Genomic DNA, 14,530 nt, shown 5'->3' with positions numbered 1-14,530 from the left:
GTGGCGGTCCTGTGAAAACCACGTGTCTCCACTGTGACCAGTTCTTAAACACGGCCAGAAGTAAGCGGACAGTTGGGTGAGCGGCTTCCTAGTCTGATCCCTCGTTAGACCAGGGGTCCGTTCTTCGTACCTTGCTTACTACATCCAAGATCAAATCATCGCGCTAACTCTGAGCTCGCTATTCCGGTTCCCCGAACACACCTGCTGTTGACGATCAGTACAGCTGGATGAAGTAATGTGAGATCACTGGGTGGCTTAACAGGGGCTACGCATCGATAGTAGAAACATTGATCGGCAACCCTCTGATTGGTCGGCGAAAATGTCGAAGGCGCGCTCGGTATTTTTCGGCAGCAGAGCAAGAACTCTTGATTGAGGGATTTCAGGAGTTTCAGAGTTTAATCAGAACGCAAGGGAACACTGCAAAGGCTGCAAAAGCAAGGAGAGAGGGCTGGCAGAAAGTTGCTGACAAATCAAACTCGTAGGTAATTTAATAATAACAATAATAATGGAGTGGATTTATATAGCGCTTTCCAAGGCACCCAAAGTGCTTTACAATGCCACTATTCAGTCACTCTCACATTCACACACTGGTGGAGGCAGCTACAGTTGTAGCCACAGCTGCCCTGGGGCAGACTGACAGAAGCCAGGCTGCCATATCGCACCATCGGCCCCTCTGGCCAACAGCAGTAGGCGGTAGGGTAAATTTATCATATTATATTACATTATATCCTCTTTCACATTAGAGCCACAACAGGACCCACTAGAACATGGGAACAAGTAAAAGTGAAATATAAGAATATTCTACAGAATGGTAATATTTATCACTTATGTTGCTTTTAGTCTCTTGGAAAGAGACCCTGGAATAATCTGTTTGTTTATAACAGCAACCAAGAAAAGGGCAGAGCAAACAAAGACAGGTGGTGGTCCTGCACCCCCTCGTCAACAAGTTGGTTAAGTGAATAATACCCTCACGGGAATATCGATATCTCTCTATGAGCACACTGTCGCGCTGAGCTAAAGGATCCTGTCTGTCCCGCAATATACGCTGAATCCTGAGGACTCTCCTTATCAATCTTGCACCTTCTGCAATGGGCTGCTCGCGTAAACGGACAGGACATGGCTGCGACAGACTTCCCAAATCCACCTTCGCTTTTATAGAATCATCAGAATCATCAGAAACTTTATTGTCATTGTCATGAGAACAACGAAATGAAGAATGGTCCCCGATCATTGCATCATCCCTAGCAATATCAAAATATAAATAAAACAATAAAATTCAATAAATAAAATAGATAGAATACTTAAAATACTAATAAGATATAACAGTAAAACATTCACATACATTCCCACACACATGCTTCAGACCGTGCATAGATTAACACAAGAGTGGCGTGATGGACATTTTTTTGTAGTATTCAGATGTGTTATTGCAGTTGGATAACAGCTGTGTTTGAGTCTATTAGTCCTTGCTCTGATTGCCCTGTACCGTCTGCCTGAGGGCAACAGTTCGAACAGGGAGTGGCCAGGATGTGAGGTGTCTTTTATGATGTTTTGGGCCTTTTTAAAACAGTGGGCGTTGTGTAGAACTTCCAGTGTGGGGAGAGGGCAGCCAGTGATCTTTTGGGCGGTGTTAATGATCCCTTGGAGTGCTTTCCTCTGAGCCCCTGTGCAGCTAGTGTACCAGATGCATATGCAGTAAGTTAGAACACTCTCAATGGTGGCTCTGTAGAAGGACACCAGCAGTCTCTGTGTGATGTTATTCCTCCTGAGAATTCTCAGGAAGTCTCTGTTGGGCCTTTTTCAGCAGCTCGGAGGTGTTCACACTCCAGGAAAGGTTCTCCTCTATATTGACTCCCAGGAAGCGGAAGCTTGCCACCCTTTCTACACAGTCCCCATTTATGAATAGTGGTTGGATCTCTGCCTTTTTCCTTCTGAAGTCTATTATGAGTTCTTTGGTTTTTGAAGTGTTGAGGAGGAGGTTATTGGCCTTACACCATGACGTCAGCTGCTCCACCTCGTCTCTGTACGTAGACTCGTCTCCCTTGGAAATGAGCCCCACCACTGTGGTGTCATCTGCAAATTTCACAAAGATGTTGCTGTGGTGGCGAGGAGTGCAGTCGTGTGTGTAGAGAGAATAGAGCAGTGGACTGAGCACACAGCCCTGGGGTGAGCCAGTGCTGAGACTCAGGGCTGAGGATGTGTGATGGCCAACTCTGACTCTCTGTCTACGGCCCGAGAGGAAGCTATTGATCCACATGCAGGTGCTGTATGGAAGCCCCAGGTCTTGTAGCTTGGCCACCAGTTTGTGTGGAAGGATGGTGTTAAAAGCTGAGCAGTAATCCACGAAGAGCATCCGCACATAGCTACCATGCTCTTCCAGGTGAGTTAATGCAGCATGGAGTGCTGTGGCTACAGCGTCTTCCGTGGATCGGTTTGCTCTGTAGGCAAACTGGTGTGGATCCAGGCTGCGGGGCAGGGCTGCTGTGATGTGTCTGCGGACCAGCTGGGGTGAGTGCCACCGGTCTGTAGTCATTCAGGCCGGTGATGTGGGGCTTTACACGAAGTAATTTACTATTACTACTCTAAAATATGAATTACATCTGTAATAATCACATACATGTAATAGAATGTTAATAGTACATTTCCCTTTTTTACGAAATGACCTGTATGTATCTGTGTGACATCAATACAAGGATCAAATACTGCATTATCTTTAGTTACATTGATAATATTTATTTATGGTGAAACAGTGGTAAAATATCGCTGTTGCTTTCGTATACATGAAGCGGACATACCTGCGTGGCCGCGATCTAATCCTGTTTACATAAAGTAAACCTGCTCCCGAGCAGGTTTACGCTTACGGATCTGTTGCTATGACAGCAAGTCCCGGATGAGCTTCGGGGAACCGAACGATCCAAGATCACGCGAAATCGTCAACAATCAAATCCAGCTAACTTACTTAGCGAGGTACGAAGAACGGACCCCTGGAGACAAGAGGCAGGCCCTCATTAGGCTGAACCACCAGAATAAACCAATCAGAAAGCAGAAACTGGGAGTGTCCAAACCAGCTGCTCACTGTTAAAACGAACAAACACATAAAGTCATGAAAGACGATGACAGAATGATTCACCACATCGAGCCGAGTCAGGAGCACCGAAGGTCGACAGCCAGGACACGCCGTCACGGATGGAAACAGCAAGCTGCGAACTCCGGGTGCGCCCAGGAAGGTCGAACGTTGTCACATCTAACGAAAGTGCACACGTGTGAAAACACGTTTGACAGGTGAAGCTGGGTGGACGTTTAACGATGGCGAGAAAAGAGCGGAAAGCAGAGCATCCGTCTAACACAGCGGAGGCAGCGTTATGGCGTGGGCACAGGGGAGCCGCTCTGGTGTTTCCCGAGGACGTGAGCGGACGTGCTCTCTGGGGGCCGAGCCAAAACAACCCAGGATGTGAGATTTTCTCAAAGCTCGTCAGCTGATCTCAGGCCAGCGGAGCAGTTTTGGCTGCAGCGTGCGGTCCTCACCGAGTCTTACCTTCGTGTAAACACGTCTGAGTGTTCACGTGCAACAACAGGTAAACCCTTCAATCAAAGCTCAAAGTTTGGTTGTATTGCAGGGGTTGGGAGTGATTGGTGGGGAGCGTGACAGGTTATAGTGGGAGTGTTAGGAGGGGCTTTGTGGTTTGATATGGGGCTGGTTTTGAGGCGGTACTGTTAAGTTTTGCTGTGATTGGCTGCTGAGGAGAGGGTTTGTTGGTATTTGGGTCATCTGTTATTTACTGGCATAGTTTCAGAAGTATTTAGGGGGGGTCAGCGGGTTGGGGGGTGGGGCTGGGGGGGCGTACAGGTGAGTGGTTATTGAGCCTGCTCAGAGACGTTGATGCCGCTCTGCATCACTGCACAGCTTTCACTGGAAGTGCAGGACAGAGTAAAGCTCAAAGCACCAACAGGCTGGAGCCACAGAGGATTGTGGGTACTGTAGTCTTGCAGGTCAACGTTTGTGTCGTAATGAAGAAGGATACAGGGGATTGGAGGGCAGTGAAAGGCAGCAGCTGTGTTCTTCATCGTGGGGGGGGCGTTGGGGGGTATTTCCTGGGGCAGTTTCTGTGTGTGGCTGCAGCTCGAGGCTCTGCAGCCGTTTTCGGTGCGCGGTCTTATTGTTGACTCTCAGTCTGAAGGTCACGGCGTGATGCCGCCGGTCAGTGCACTGAAACTCAGCTGACCACCTCCGACCGGCCGCTGTGATTGGCTGAGCCGGCCATGTTACACAGTTACACAGAGGAAGAGGCTGCAGGTGTTTGGGCTTCGCCGCAGACGCAGAAGGAAAGGAGCAGACAGGTGAGTGTTTCTGAGCTGAACGCTCACCCTCAGCTGTTTACAGAGCCTTTCTCTGCCTGCTCAGTCAGCTGGAAACCTCGTATGTGCAGGAAAAACCAGCAGCTCCGTGCATGAAAACTCAGACCAGACCGGGCCTCAGACAGGGACTGGTTAGGGACCAGACCGGGCCTCAGACAGGGACTGGTTAGGGACCAGGCCTTGGGCCTCAGACGGGGCTTCAGAGCGTTCTGTTTTAATGAATGTGGAGTAAAAGCGACAGACGCAGCGTGGGGTGGAGGGTCTGTGTATTTCCCGTGCTTCTCCTCTCGGTGGTCGTCACAGTAACCCTGAAGCCCTTTGGCTGTTGCCATGGTAACCCTGTGTTATTTCTGGAGCCTGTAATGAAGCGGAGGAGTGAGGAAGACGAGGAGGCTGAATTCCTCCTCCCCCTCGATGCTCCGTGGAGCTTCCAGATTTTCCTCTTTGAGGGATTTTGATGTTCTTCTTGTGGAGTTCCTGAAGGCTCCTTCCTGGTTTCCCGTCACTTCAGGCTCTTCTTCAACGGGAACGTAAACTCGAATCCAAACCTCACTGAACACGGTCAGAGCGAGACCGTGCATGATGCGACCCAGTCCACACACTTCCTGCTGAGGCTGCTGGTTTCTCCGAGCAGCCGGTGAGACGTTCAGTGTCACTCAGTTCGCTTTAATTTCGTTCACAAACATCTGGAAACATCTGCAGGTATCGCTGGGCTCGTCACACCTCAGCAGCTCCGAGCCTTCCTCTGCTGAGACGTGTGCTGACATTTAAAGAGCTCGTGTTTGAGTCAAACTGTCGGCCATGATAGCGAGTCGGAGAGGTCAGAGCGTCAGGGGCACACCTGAGCCCGGGCCTGATGCTCTCTGCACGCTTTTACTTTTTAAAATGTGATCAGAGTAACCTGCTTCCTGTCCCCCCCCCCCCTCCCCTCAGATCTACTATGTGACCTTTAGTGGCCCCCCCCCCCCTCAGGTTGGAGCGTTACGGAGCTTCTGGTTTTTACCAATGTTTCTGTTTCTGATTCTCAGCTGAGCTCCACCTGACCTCTGACCTCTCCAGGACCATGCCGTCACCTGTCAGCTCATCTCAGTCTGACCCATCGGGACTCAAACGTCTCTGTTTGTGGCTCCATCGCTGCTCCTCCCCTCCTCTCCCTCTCCCCGTCAGCTGCGGCGACTCCTGCCCTCCGTCAGCATCGCGCCGTCTCCCCCTGCTGGTGGCCCTGCTGCTCTGCGGCCTGCTGCTGATGGTGCTGCTGCTGCTGTGGAACTACCACTGTGTGTTCATCTCACACCTCTGCTCCCCCCTGGGGGAGGAAGGGGGGGAGATGGGCTCGTGACCTCTGACCGGTCTGGTCCAGTCCTGCTGTGCCAAGTCAGCACTGTGTCATTGATGATGATGATGATGATGATGATGACGGCTCGGGACGGTTTTCAGTTTTAATAAAAATGTAACAATCAAAATAAAAAATCTTAAACGTGCTGACGTCAAAGGTTCCTTCTCTGAATCTCGCAAACCGCCTTTTCTGTTCATATGAAGGGGCGTGGCCTTTACACGATGGAACATGATGAATGGTGTAGCAGCCACCAGGGGGCGATCCAAATACGTCTCCCATTCATGAGCGGTGTTTTTACTGATGTGCATCTGAAGCCAGCGCGTACTTCCTGTTTCTGTGGCGGGCGTTCATGTTAAAAACGTTAGTAATGATGAAGTCGTCAGATCACTGTGCACTGCATAGAAGGGGGATTCAAAGTTCCTGTTCAGGATGGGCAGCCAATCAGAATAACGTTGCTCTGAATGAGGGAGGAGCTAAAAAACTTGCTTTAGCAGCTGCTGCATGAAGAGAAGTAAAAACTCCTCCATGCTGGTTTTCAGGACTGATCACGTCCCGCAGGTGAAACACGCACACCTGCTCAGGTAAAGACCAGGCTCACACACTCACACACACTCTGGCTCTGTCCCAATTCAGAGTCTGCACGCTTGACTATATATATATATATATATATATATATATATATATATATATATATATATATATATATATATATATATATATATATATATATATGCATATATATATATATATATATATATGCATATATATATATATATATATATATATATATATATATGCATATATATATATATATATATATATATATGCATATATATATATATATATATATATGCATATATATATGCATATATATATATATATATATATATATATATATATATATATATATATATATATATATATATATATATATCTCATAATAATCTGACAATACTATAATATTGGCCATATTATATTTACATTACCACAGTGAGATGACTTTAGTCTCATGAGCAACATTAGCTAATTGTCATTTACTAGCTAATCTTAAATGACTGTTCAGCACAGACATGAAGCCCAACAATCATGTTTACAGTCCTGTGGTCTCAGCCTCAGATACTCAACTAATCAAAGTGATGTCATGACAAAAATGAATGACCAACAAAACATGTTTCTCCTTCATTTCTGTCACACAATAATAATAATAATGGATTGGATTTATATAGGGCTTTTCCATAGATACATTTCAGTTTACCAGTCATGAGGCTCCAAATTATACCAGGAGTGGGGTATAGGGCTTTTCAAGGCACCCAAAGCGCTTTACAATACCACTATTCATTCACTCTCACATTCACACACTGGTGGAGGCAGCTACGGTTGTAGCCACAGCTGCCCTGGGGCAGACTGACAGAAGCGAGGCTGCCATATCGCGCCATCGGCCCTTCTGGCCAACACCAGTAGACGGTAGGGTAAAGTGTCTTGCCCAAGGACACAACGACCAGGAAAGAGAGCCCGGGGATCGAACCGGCAACCTTCCGGTTACAGATACGCTTCCCAACCCCCTGAGCCACGGTCGCCCACAAAGCTGTATGTAACGTGTCTCTCGGTTAGTATCATGGTTGCTAGGCAACCTGAACAGCGGGACGAAGACCGTCCCATTTCACAAGCCTCTCACTTCCGTACTTCTCGTACTTATAGTACGCACCGTACGTAGTACGCGTAGTGCGCGTACTTCAAGCGTGCAGACCCTGAATTGGGACACAGGCACAGTGCGAGAGCACGAGAGTGTAAAAAAAGCCTGCAGACACGTCATTTTAAACCCTCCATTACGGTTCTATTCCTGTCTGCCAGCAGGGCGCCACGCCCAAAACCTGCACCACCGCCGCTGCTTTATTTCCTGAGTCGCTTTGGTGCTGCTGAGGAGACAAACCAACACGTTTACTCAGGAACTGCTGCTGAATGACACCTGAATCACATTCACCCCCACTGCGACCTTTGAGGCCCCAGCAGGTCCCGGGGTTCTCCTGAACCTCCTGGAGGACCCTGGGAGCCTCCACTCTGTAAAGCCCAGCTTCAGCCTCAGGATGAGTTTAACAGCTGCCTTCGTTTTTGCTGTTTGTGGGGGAAGCCGGCAGGCTGCTCAGCTGCTCAGAGACTGTCAGGTCAGACACCGAGACAGGAAGTCAGAGTACTGGACTTTCAGAATAAAAGTTGGAACGTGTTCATTCTTGCAGACTGAACCTTACCTGCTCTGAGGAAGTGCAGGTCAGGTATGAAGTTTTCATTTTGTTGTCATTTCATTTTGGAGATTTTTCAGTTACACATGCATTCAAATTTTTTCCACGTGATCAGACCAAAGGCAGCTTTTTACTTGTACCGAATTTCCCAGAGGAACCCACCCGAGGGATTAATAAAGTTCTATCTTCTATCTTATCTTGTACAGAAACCTCAGGTTTGTGAAGCTCAAAATCTCAGGTGAATCCAAAGGTGACCCTTTCTGTACAGGAGCATCACACAGACTGATTAAAACTCTGGTATAATTCCTAAAGAAAGTCCTTTTGAAACGCATCTTTGCACCAAACCATGGAAGTCAATAAAAGGAATAGCATCTTCAATATACACTATTATTAATGAAAAATTACCTGACTACAACAAAACGGCTCTGAAAAGAAAATGGGAGGCAGATCTGGGCTATGTCTATGAAGAGGTAGAATGGTACCATCTAATGGAACAGGCACAGACCATGTTAATTTCCACAAATCATAGACAAATGCAATTTAATATATTCCACAGGACATATTATACACCTTACAGATTACATAAAATTGATATTAATTACTCTCCCAAATGTTTGAGATGTAAGGTGATAGATGGTGATCTCCTTCATATGATGTGGAATTGCCCAGTAATAGAGGAGTTCTGGAGACGGATCACTGAAATAATTTCAAGGGTAATTGGGATCCAAGTCGAAATGGACCCAAAACTATGGATTTTAGGTGACATAGATTCTATAAACGTGGATTACCACAAGAAATATTTTATTTTACTTGCAAGTACTGCAGTTAAAAAATGTATTCTGACACATTGGAAATCTGAAAATTCTCCAACACTGAGATATTGGATTAATGAGTTAGCATCCTACTGTACACCTGAGAAGATATCGCATAGTGTAAAAGGGAAATACGGAACCTTTAAAAAAATTTGGGGACCATTTCTTTCAGTATTACCGTCTTTGGACTTGACAGAATATAGAGATGACGTAAATTCCTCTGGGTTTACCCTGAATTGATCCTCGGTTAGGCCCTTCTGATCAGAGTTCTTGAATGTTGTGCTGATTCTTGTGTATAGACGGGTGTAAATATGGGCTGTTTGGATACACGAATGTGATGAAGTTGAGAGCTATACAGGGGTAAAGGGGTGGGGGGATGGTGGGAGGGGTTCACACGTTATGTTTTTCTTTTTTTTTTTTTTTTGTAATTACCAATACTGTTACTATTATAATTATTATTTTTTATTATTATTATTAATACGCCCGTATTTTCTGTGTTCGGTCCTCAGATGGTTGAGGCAATGTTAGAAAGATAAAGATACTAGAGTGTGTTCCTGAGAATTTTTTTTTTTTTTTTTTTGGTCATAATGACCAGTCAAGCTTTGGCTAGTTGATGATACTTTGTCCCATAACTGTAAACGTCTTTTATTGTTTGTTTCTGTTTGTTTGTTGTTCATTTTCAATTTAAAAAATGAAAATAAAAAGTTAAAAAAAAAACAAAAACAAAAAACTCTGGTATAGCCTCCTCAAACAGTGTCCTCATGGCAGCCATGTTATTGGTCACATGATGTCAGTAAAGATGCTCCAGAAGCATAAACACAGTCCAGAGGTCCAGCTTAGGTGAAGCAAGCAGCTACAGCCACCTGTGTCACCATCCACCTGTCAGTCAAAGAGGCCACGCCCCCTAATAATGGAAGCTTTAAAATGATCTTAGAGACCCAACAGTTTGTGTATCCGGCTGTAAACATGTTTATTTCTGCTTTAAAGTTTTAACATGGAACTCACTCACTGCTGCCTCTGCTGGACGTCAGAGGAACTGCAGGGTGGTGATGAGTGGGCATGAGTGGGTGGAGCCTCAGATCCCTGCTCTGAGCTCAGAGTGCTGGATTTTAGTTTAAATAGATTTTTCTTGGTGCCAAATCCCAAATTTAGTGGCCTGAATCCAGTCACCCCAGCCATAAACTGTTCAGACTGCTTCCATCAGGAAGGAGGTTCTGCAGCATCCGGTCCCGAACCAGCAGACTGAGAGACAGCTTCTTCCACCAGGCCATCAGACTGCTGAACACGTCATAGACACCTCAGCTTCACTACTGGAACTTCAACATTATGCACTCCATACTGTACAGTAATGCCACTGTTTTGCACATATTCAACTCTGTATATTTTATTTTATATATTTTATTTATTGTTTACTCTATTTAATTTGTAAAATATGTATACACACACACACACACACACACACACACACACACACACACGTAGAAAAATATTTAGTATACACATCCAGAAATGCATATACTATTATATATTGTACATATATTTATTAGTTTCAGATGTAGCCATTCTTGTATTTTGCTTGTTTACATTATTGTATTTTGCACAACTCTGTTGCTTGTGAAGCTCGCACACAAGAATTTCACTCACATGTGCTGTACCAATGTACCTGCACATGTGATGTGACAATAAAAGTGATTTGATTTGATTTGATTTGAATATGAAGAGTCTGAGCTGCTGTTCTCTCTGTAACGATGTTTTACTTTGAAAGGTCAAACCGGAACCTGTCTGTTGTTTGCGTCCATTGTGACACACGTGACAGCGGCGTCTGGCGCGTGTGTGCAGTGAAGCAGCGCGAGCAGCTCAGCTGTTCAAACCTGCCACAGACAGAAAGCCCGTCAGCAGCCCGGGACGCTGAACGACACTACCGGGACTGAACCAGAGACTCTACCGAGACTCTGACCGGAGGCTGTCGGTGTCTGACGCGGGGGATGCCGGTGTGAGCCCGGGCTCTGTTGTGTCTCTGTTCCCGGTCAGAGTCCCGCCGGTACCGGCGGATGAAGATGCGGACTCTGGTGCTGCTCTGTCTCTGGCTGAGCCTCCGCCCGTGCAGAGCGCCGCCGGGGCTCTGCGGGCCGTGCCAGCCGGACCGGTGCTCGCTGCCCGGCGGCTGCCGGGCCGGGCTGGTGCCGGACTCCTGCGGCTGCTGCCTGGAGTGCGGGAACCTAGAGGGCCAGCCCTGCGACCCCGGGAACCGGAGCGTGTTCTACGGGCTGTGTGGGAGCGGACTGCGGTGTGAGGCGGGAGGAGGAGGAGGAGAGGATGAAGAGGAGGAGTGCGTGTGTGAGGAGCAGGAGCCGGTGTGCGGCTCTGACGGGAGAACATACATGAACATGTGTCAGCTGAGGGAGGCCGTCTATTCCACACCCGAGCTCCACACCGCGGGGAGGGGCCCCTGCAGGACAGGTAGGAACACCTGAGGCAGGACAGGTGGGAGCCGCAGGGCAGGTAACCACCTGCTGTTCCACTGCTCACCTCATTCATTCATATTTTTAAAGGTACATATGTTGGGAGAGCTCACATGTGATGATAATGGTGATGATTCCTTTACTTTTACCTGCAGGTAAATTTGCTTTATAGGGGAATGACATCGTTTGGCTTCCTTTCACAAAACAGCACACATATTTAAACCGGACACACACATATTCTGAGGCAAGAAGCTGAAATTGACCCCGTAGAGGATGGAGCCATTATTAAGAAGTGATAAAGCATCGTCTGTACCTGTTTAGAGTACAGGCAGGTAAACAGGGCTGTGACTCACCTGTCAGACCACCAGTGAGTTTGCTCTGTGACAGAAGTGTGACCGAACCACGCAACAAAGTTCAAATAGTTCGGTCAGTGTGGAAATGAGCAGGTTTTCTGAGGCAGTAAATGCGCTGTGACCCTTTCTGCAGACTGATTTGCAATTCTCATCGCAGTTCAGTTTTCATTGATCATGGTCCTGAAATATTTATACGATTGCGCTTGCTCTATTGATGATGATGATGAGTTCCTCAGTTCACCCCGTCTCTGTGGTTTAGCCCTCGGAGTAAAGAGGAGGAGCCCAGGCCGAGCTGGTTTAGCTGTTTTGATGTGTTGAGCTCCACAAGCTGAGCGCCATTTTATCTGCATTAGAGTTCAGAGGTCAGGCGTGCACGGCTTCAGTTAAAAATGGAAACGAAGAGCAGACGTCAGATATCGAGCAAAGGGGCGAACTCACGTTTCATCCAGGAAACGGTCGCCTCACACTGAGCGCCTACGGGACCCCAGAGGGCCCAAAAACACGAGCACACACACCTGAAATCAGCACAGAGTAAAACTGCAGGTCAGAGGTCATCTCATCTCTGTATGTGAGCTCTCTGAGGTCATCAGTCAGCTGATCGCTCCTCACATGTAATGACTGACACACACAGTCTGAGATTTCTGCTCCGCCCAGCCTAACCTCTCTCTCACCTGTGGCAGTGCCGGTCATTAAGGTGCCTCCTCACAGTCAGGTGAACGGGACGGGCAGCAGTCTCATCTTTCTCTGTGAAGTGTTTGCGTTTCCGATGGCGTTGGTCGAGTGGACGAAGGAGGGACGAGACGTCGTCCTGCCCGGAGACGACCCGCACATCTCCGTCCAGGTACACGTGCGCCTGAGCCTGCAGCCCCGCCCCTCTGGGACAGATTTCAGTACCTGTCTGATTGTCTCTCTCGCAGTCTCGAGGCGGTCCTCTGAAGTTCGAGCTCTCCAGCTGGCTGCAGATTGAGGGGGCGGAGACGGGGGACTCTGGGACCTATCGCTGCACAGCTCGTAACAACCTGGGGACGGCCTCGGCCTCGGCTGTACTGGGAGTGCTGGGAGCAGGTGAGACAGGCGTTTGAAATGGGAGAAACGGAAACTAAAAGACTCGGGTTTGTCTCACTGACGTGTCTCTGTCTCCACCTGTCTGCGGCTCTGTCAGAGGAGCTGTCGTCCTACCTGGCTAACAGTGACAGGAAGCAGCCGATGGACATCGCAGACTATGACCAGGACATCTACTGAGCTTCATGATGTCACCTCCTCTGTACAGGCGTCTCTGATTTTCTTCTTCTCTGTATATGCGAACATTACTCTGACATCACACGGGGCAGTGACATGGACACTTGGCGTGCTGGGCGTTCGAGCCTGCGTCTCCTGTCAGATCTGTTGTGTGAAACTTTTTTTAAAATTATGAATAAAGGTTTACAAACTGACCTCTGGCCTCTAACAGACCTTCACATTTTCACTCATAGCACTGAGGTTATAGACAGTTTTTCCTCCTTCCAGTGCATGTCTGGGCAAGCAGGGCGGGCAGTGCTTGCCCAGTTAACTCTAAAAAGGGGCATTTCAGTTTGGGCTAGTACCATTTTGGGTTCTTGCAACCTCAAATGAATTTATTTGGGCAAGAGAGGGAGTTATCAACTCCTGCTAGCTAGCTTCTAACCAAGCTAGCTAGCAGGCTATTAGTTAGAAGGCATCTAACTAATTAATGCCGTAATCGGCCTTAAAATGCGGCCTTTAAGGCTGCAGACCCTGAATTGGGATACAGCCCATGTTTTCTACAGTCACTGGTGTGGATTGACTCACTACTGCCTCTGCTGGATGCTAGAGGAACTGCAGGCTTTGGTGCTTCATGTTTCAGTCCTGAAGGCTAACGGTGCTGAGGAGCCTGAATGGAACGTGGAGGCTTCAGAGCAGCTGGAGCACGGCCTGGCTTTGCTTCTGGCTGATCGTTTCACCACATGTTGCTTCAGTTTCCTGTGAATGTCAGACAGATGCATGGAGAGGATTTCATTCCAGCTGCTGTCTCAGAGGAACTCCGACTTCCAAGAATCTAAATCTGGTTCAGTCCGGCCTGTTTCAGGAGGTCCTGCAGCCCGAGCCCAACACAACACGTTTAAAAAGCTCAGCACTTTGTTTTTGAAACGTGGTTTTAGTGTCAGGGTTACAGTTAGGTTATGGTTAGAGTAAGCAGCTAGGGAAGGCATTATGTCAGTTAGATGTCCCCACTAAGATATGAAAACAACTGTGTGTGTGTGTGTGTGTGTGCTGCTATAAAGACATCAGCTGCTTTGCTTATTGGCATCATCACGTCACTCATATCAAAATAATGACGACAGGGAGGCACGACCTCCAGGAGTCTTGCATTTGTCCAGGATCAGAACCTCAGCTGTACATCCGTCAGCGCTGGGATGATTACTGTGAGACGTTACAGCAGCTGAGCCCAACGTGACACAGCAGAAAGATGAAATATAACGACTGCTGCTCTCTGTCAGAAACATTACCGTTCACACTCAGACGCTTTTATTCCGCCATAAATCTCTGAGAGATCATCTCAGGAAGTGCTTCCTGTCTGCGACACACTGCGGCTCTTCTCCAGGAAATTCCAGCAGATTTACCACAAGCTGCAAATAACTACCAGACTTCCAGACCAGCCAATCAGAGGCCACGAAACACAGCTGAAGAAACAACACTCTACTTCATTTATTGTTTTACTCACTGCTACATGCAAATATACGCAGCCTAGGCACAGATTCTATTTTGTTTTATTTTAGGGGTGATGCACATTGATCACCAATGTAATCCAAAACTGTTGTAAAATACACAAAAGCTATAAAAAAAAACATTTCACTTTTTATTAATTAAATTTATTTTTATTATGCACAATATTTACAATAAATTAAAAATTAAACAATAACTAAAAACACAAACTGCATTTTTGCTCTTTATGCAGTTTACTTACTGTTTCTTGCTG

At 47.1% G+C, this 14,530-nt stretch overlaps 1 protein-coding gene across 1 annotated transcript; it reads left to right on the top strand.

The window, feature by feature from the left end:
• The first annotated feature begins 10,378 nt into the window (after positions 1–10,378).
• On the top strand, positions 10,379–12,989 carry kazald3 (Kazal-type serine peptidase inhibitor domain 3). Its single transcript, XM_085295736.1, has 4 exons — positions 10,379–11,201; positions 12,237–12,397; positions 12,474–12,621; positions 12,719–12,989. Exons 1-4 carry the CDS (start codon positions 10,793–10,795, stop codon positions 12,796–12,798), a joined length of 798 nt encoding a protein of 265 aa, XP_085151862.1. The 5' UTR covers positions 10,379–10,792; the 3' UTR covers positions 12,799–12,989.
• The last annotated feature ends 1,541 nt before the right edge of the window (positions 12,990–14,530 follow it).

This window comes from Mchenga conophoros, linkage group LG12, assembly GCF_057382185.1.
Source record: "Mchenga conophoros isolate Kocher_MC1m ecotype Shallow Benthic linkage group LG12, M_conophoros_male_GT1.1, whole genome shotgun sequence".
NCBI classification, from domain to species: Eukaryota; Metazoa; Chordata; class Actinopteri; order Cichliformes; family Cichlidae; genus Mchenga; species Mchenga conophoros.
The sequence above is the reverse complement of the archived record's forward strand: the minus strand, read 5'-3'. Positions and strand labels throughout refer to the sequence as shown.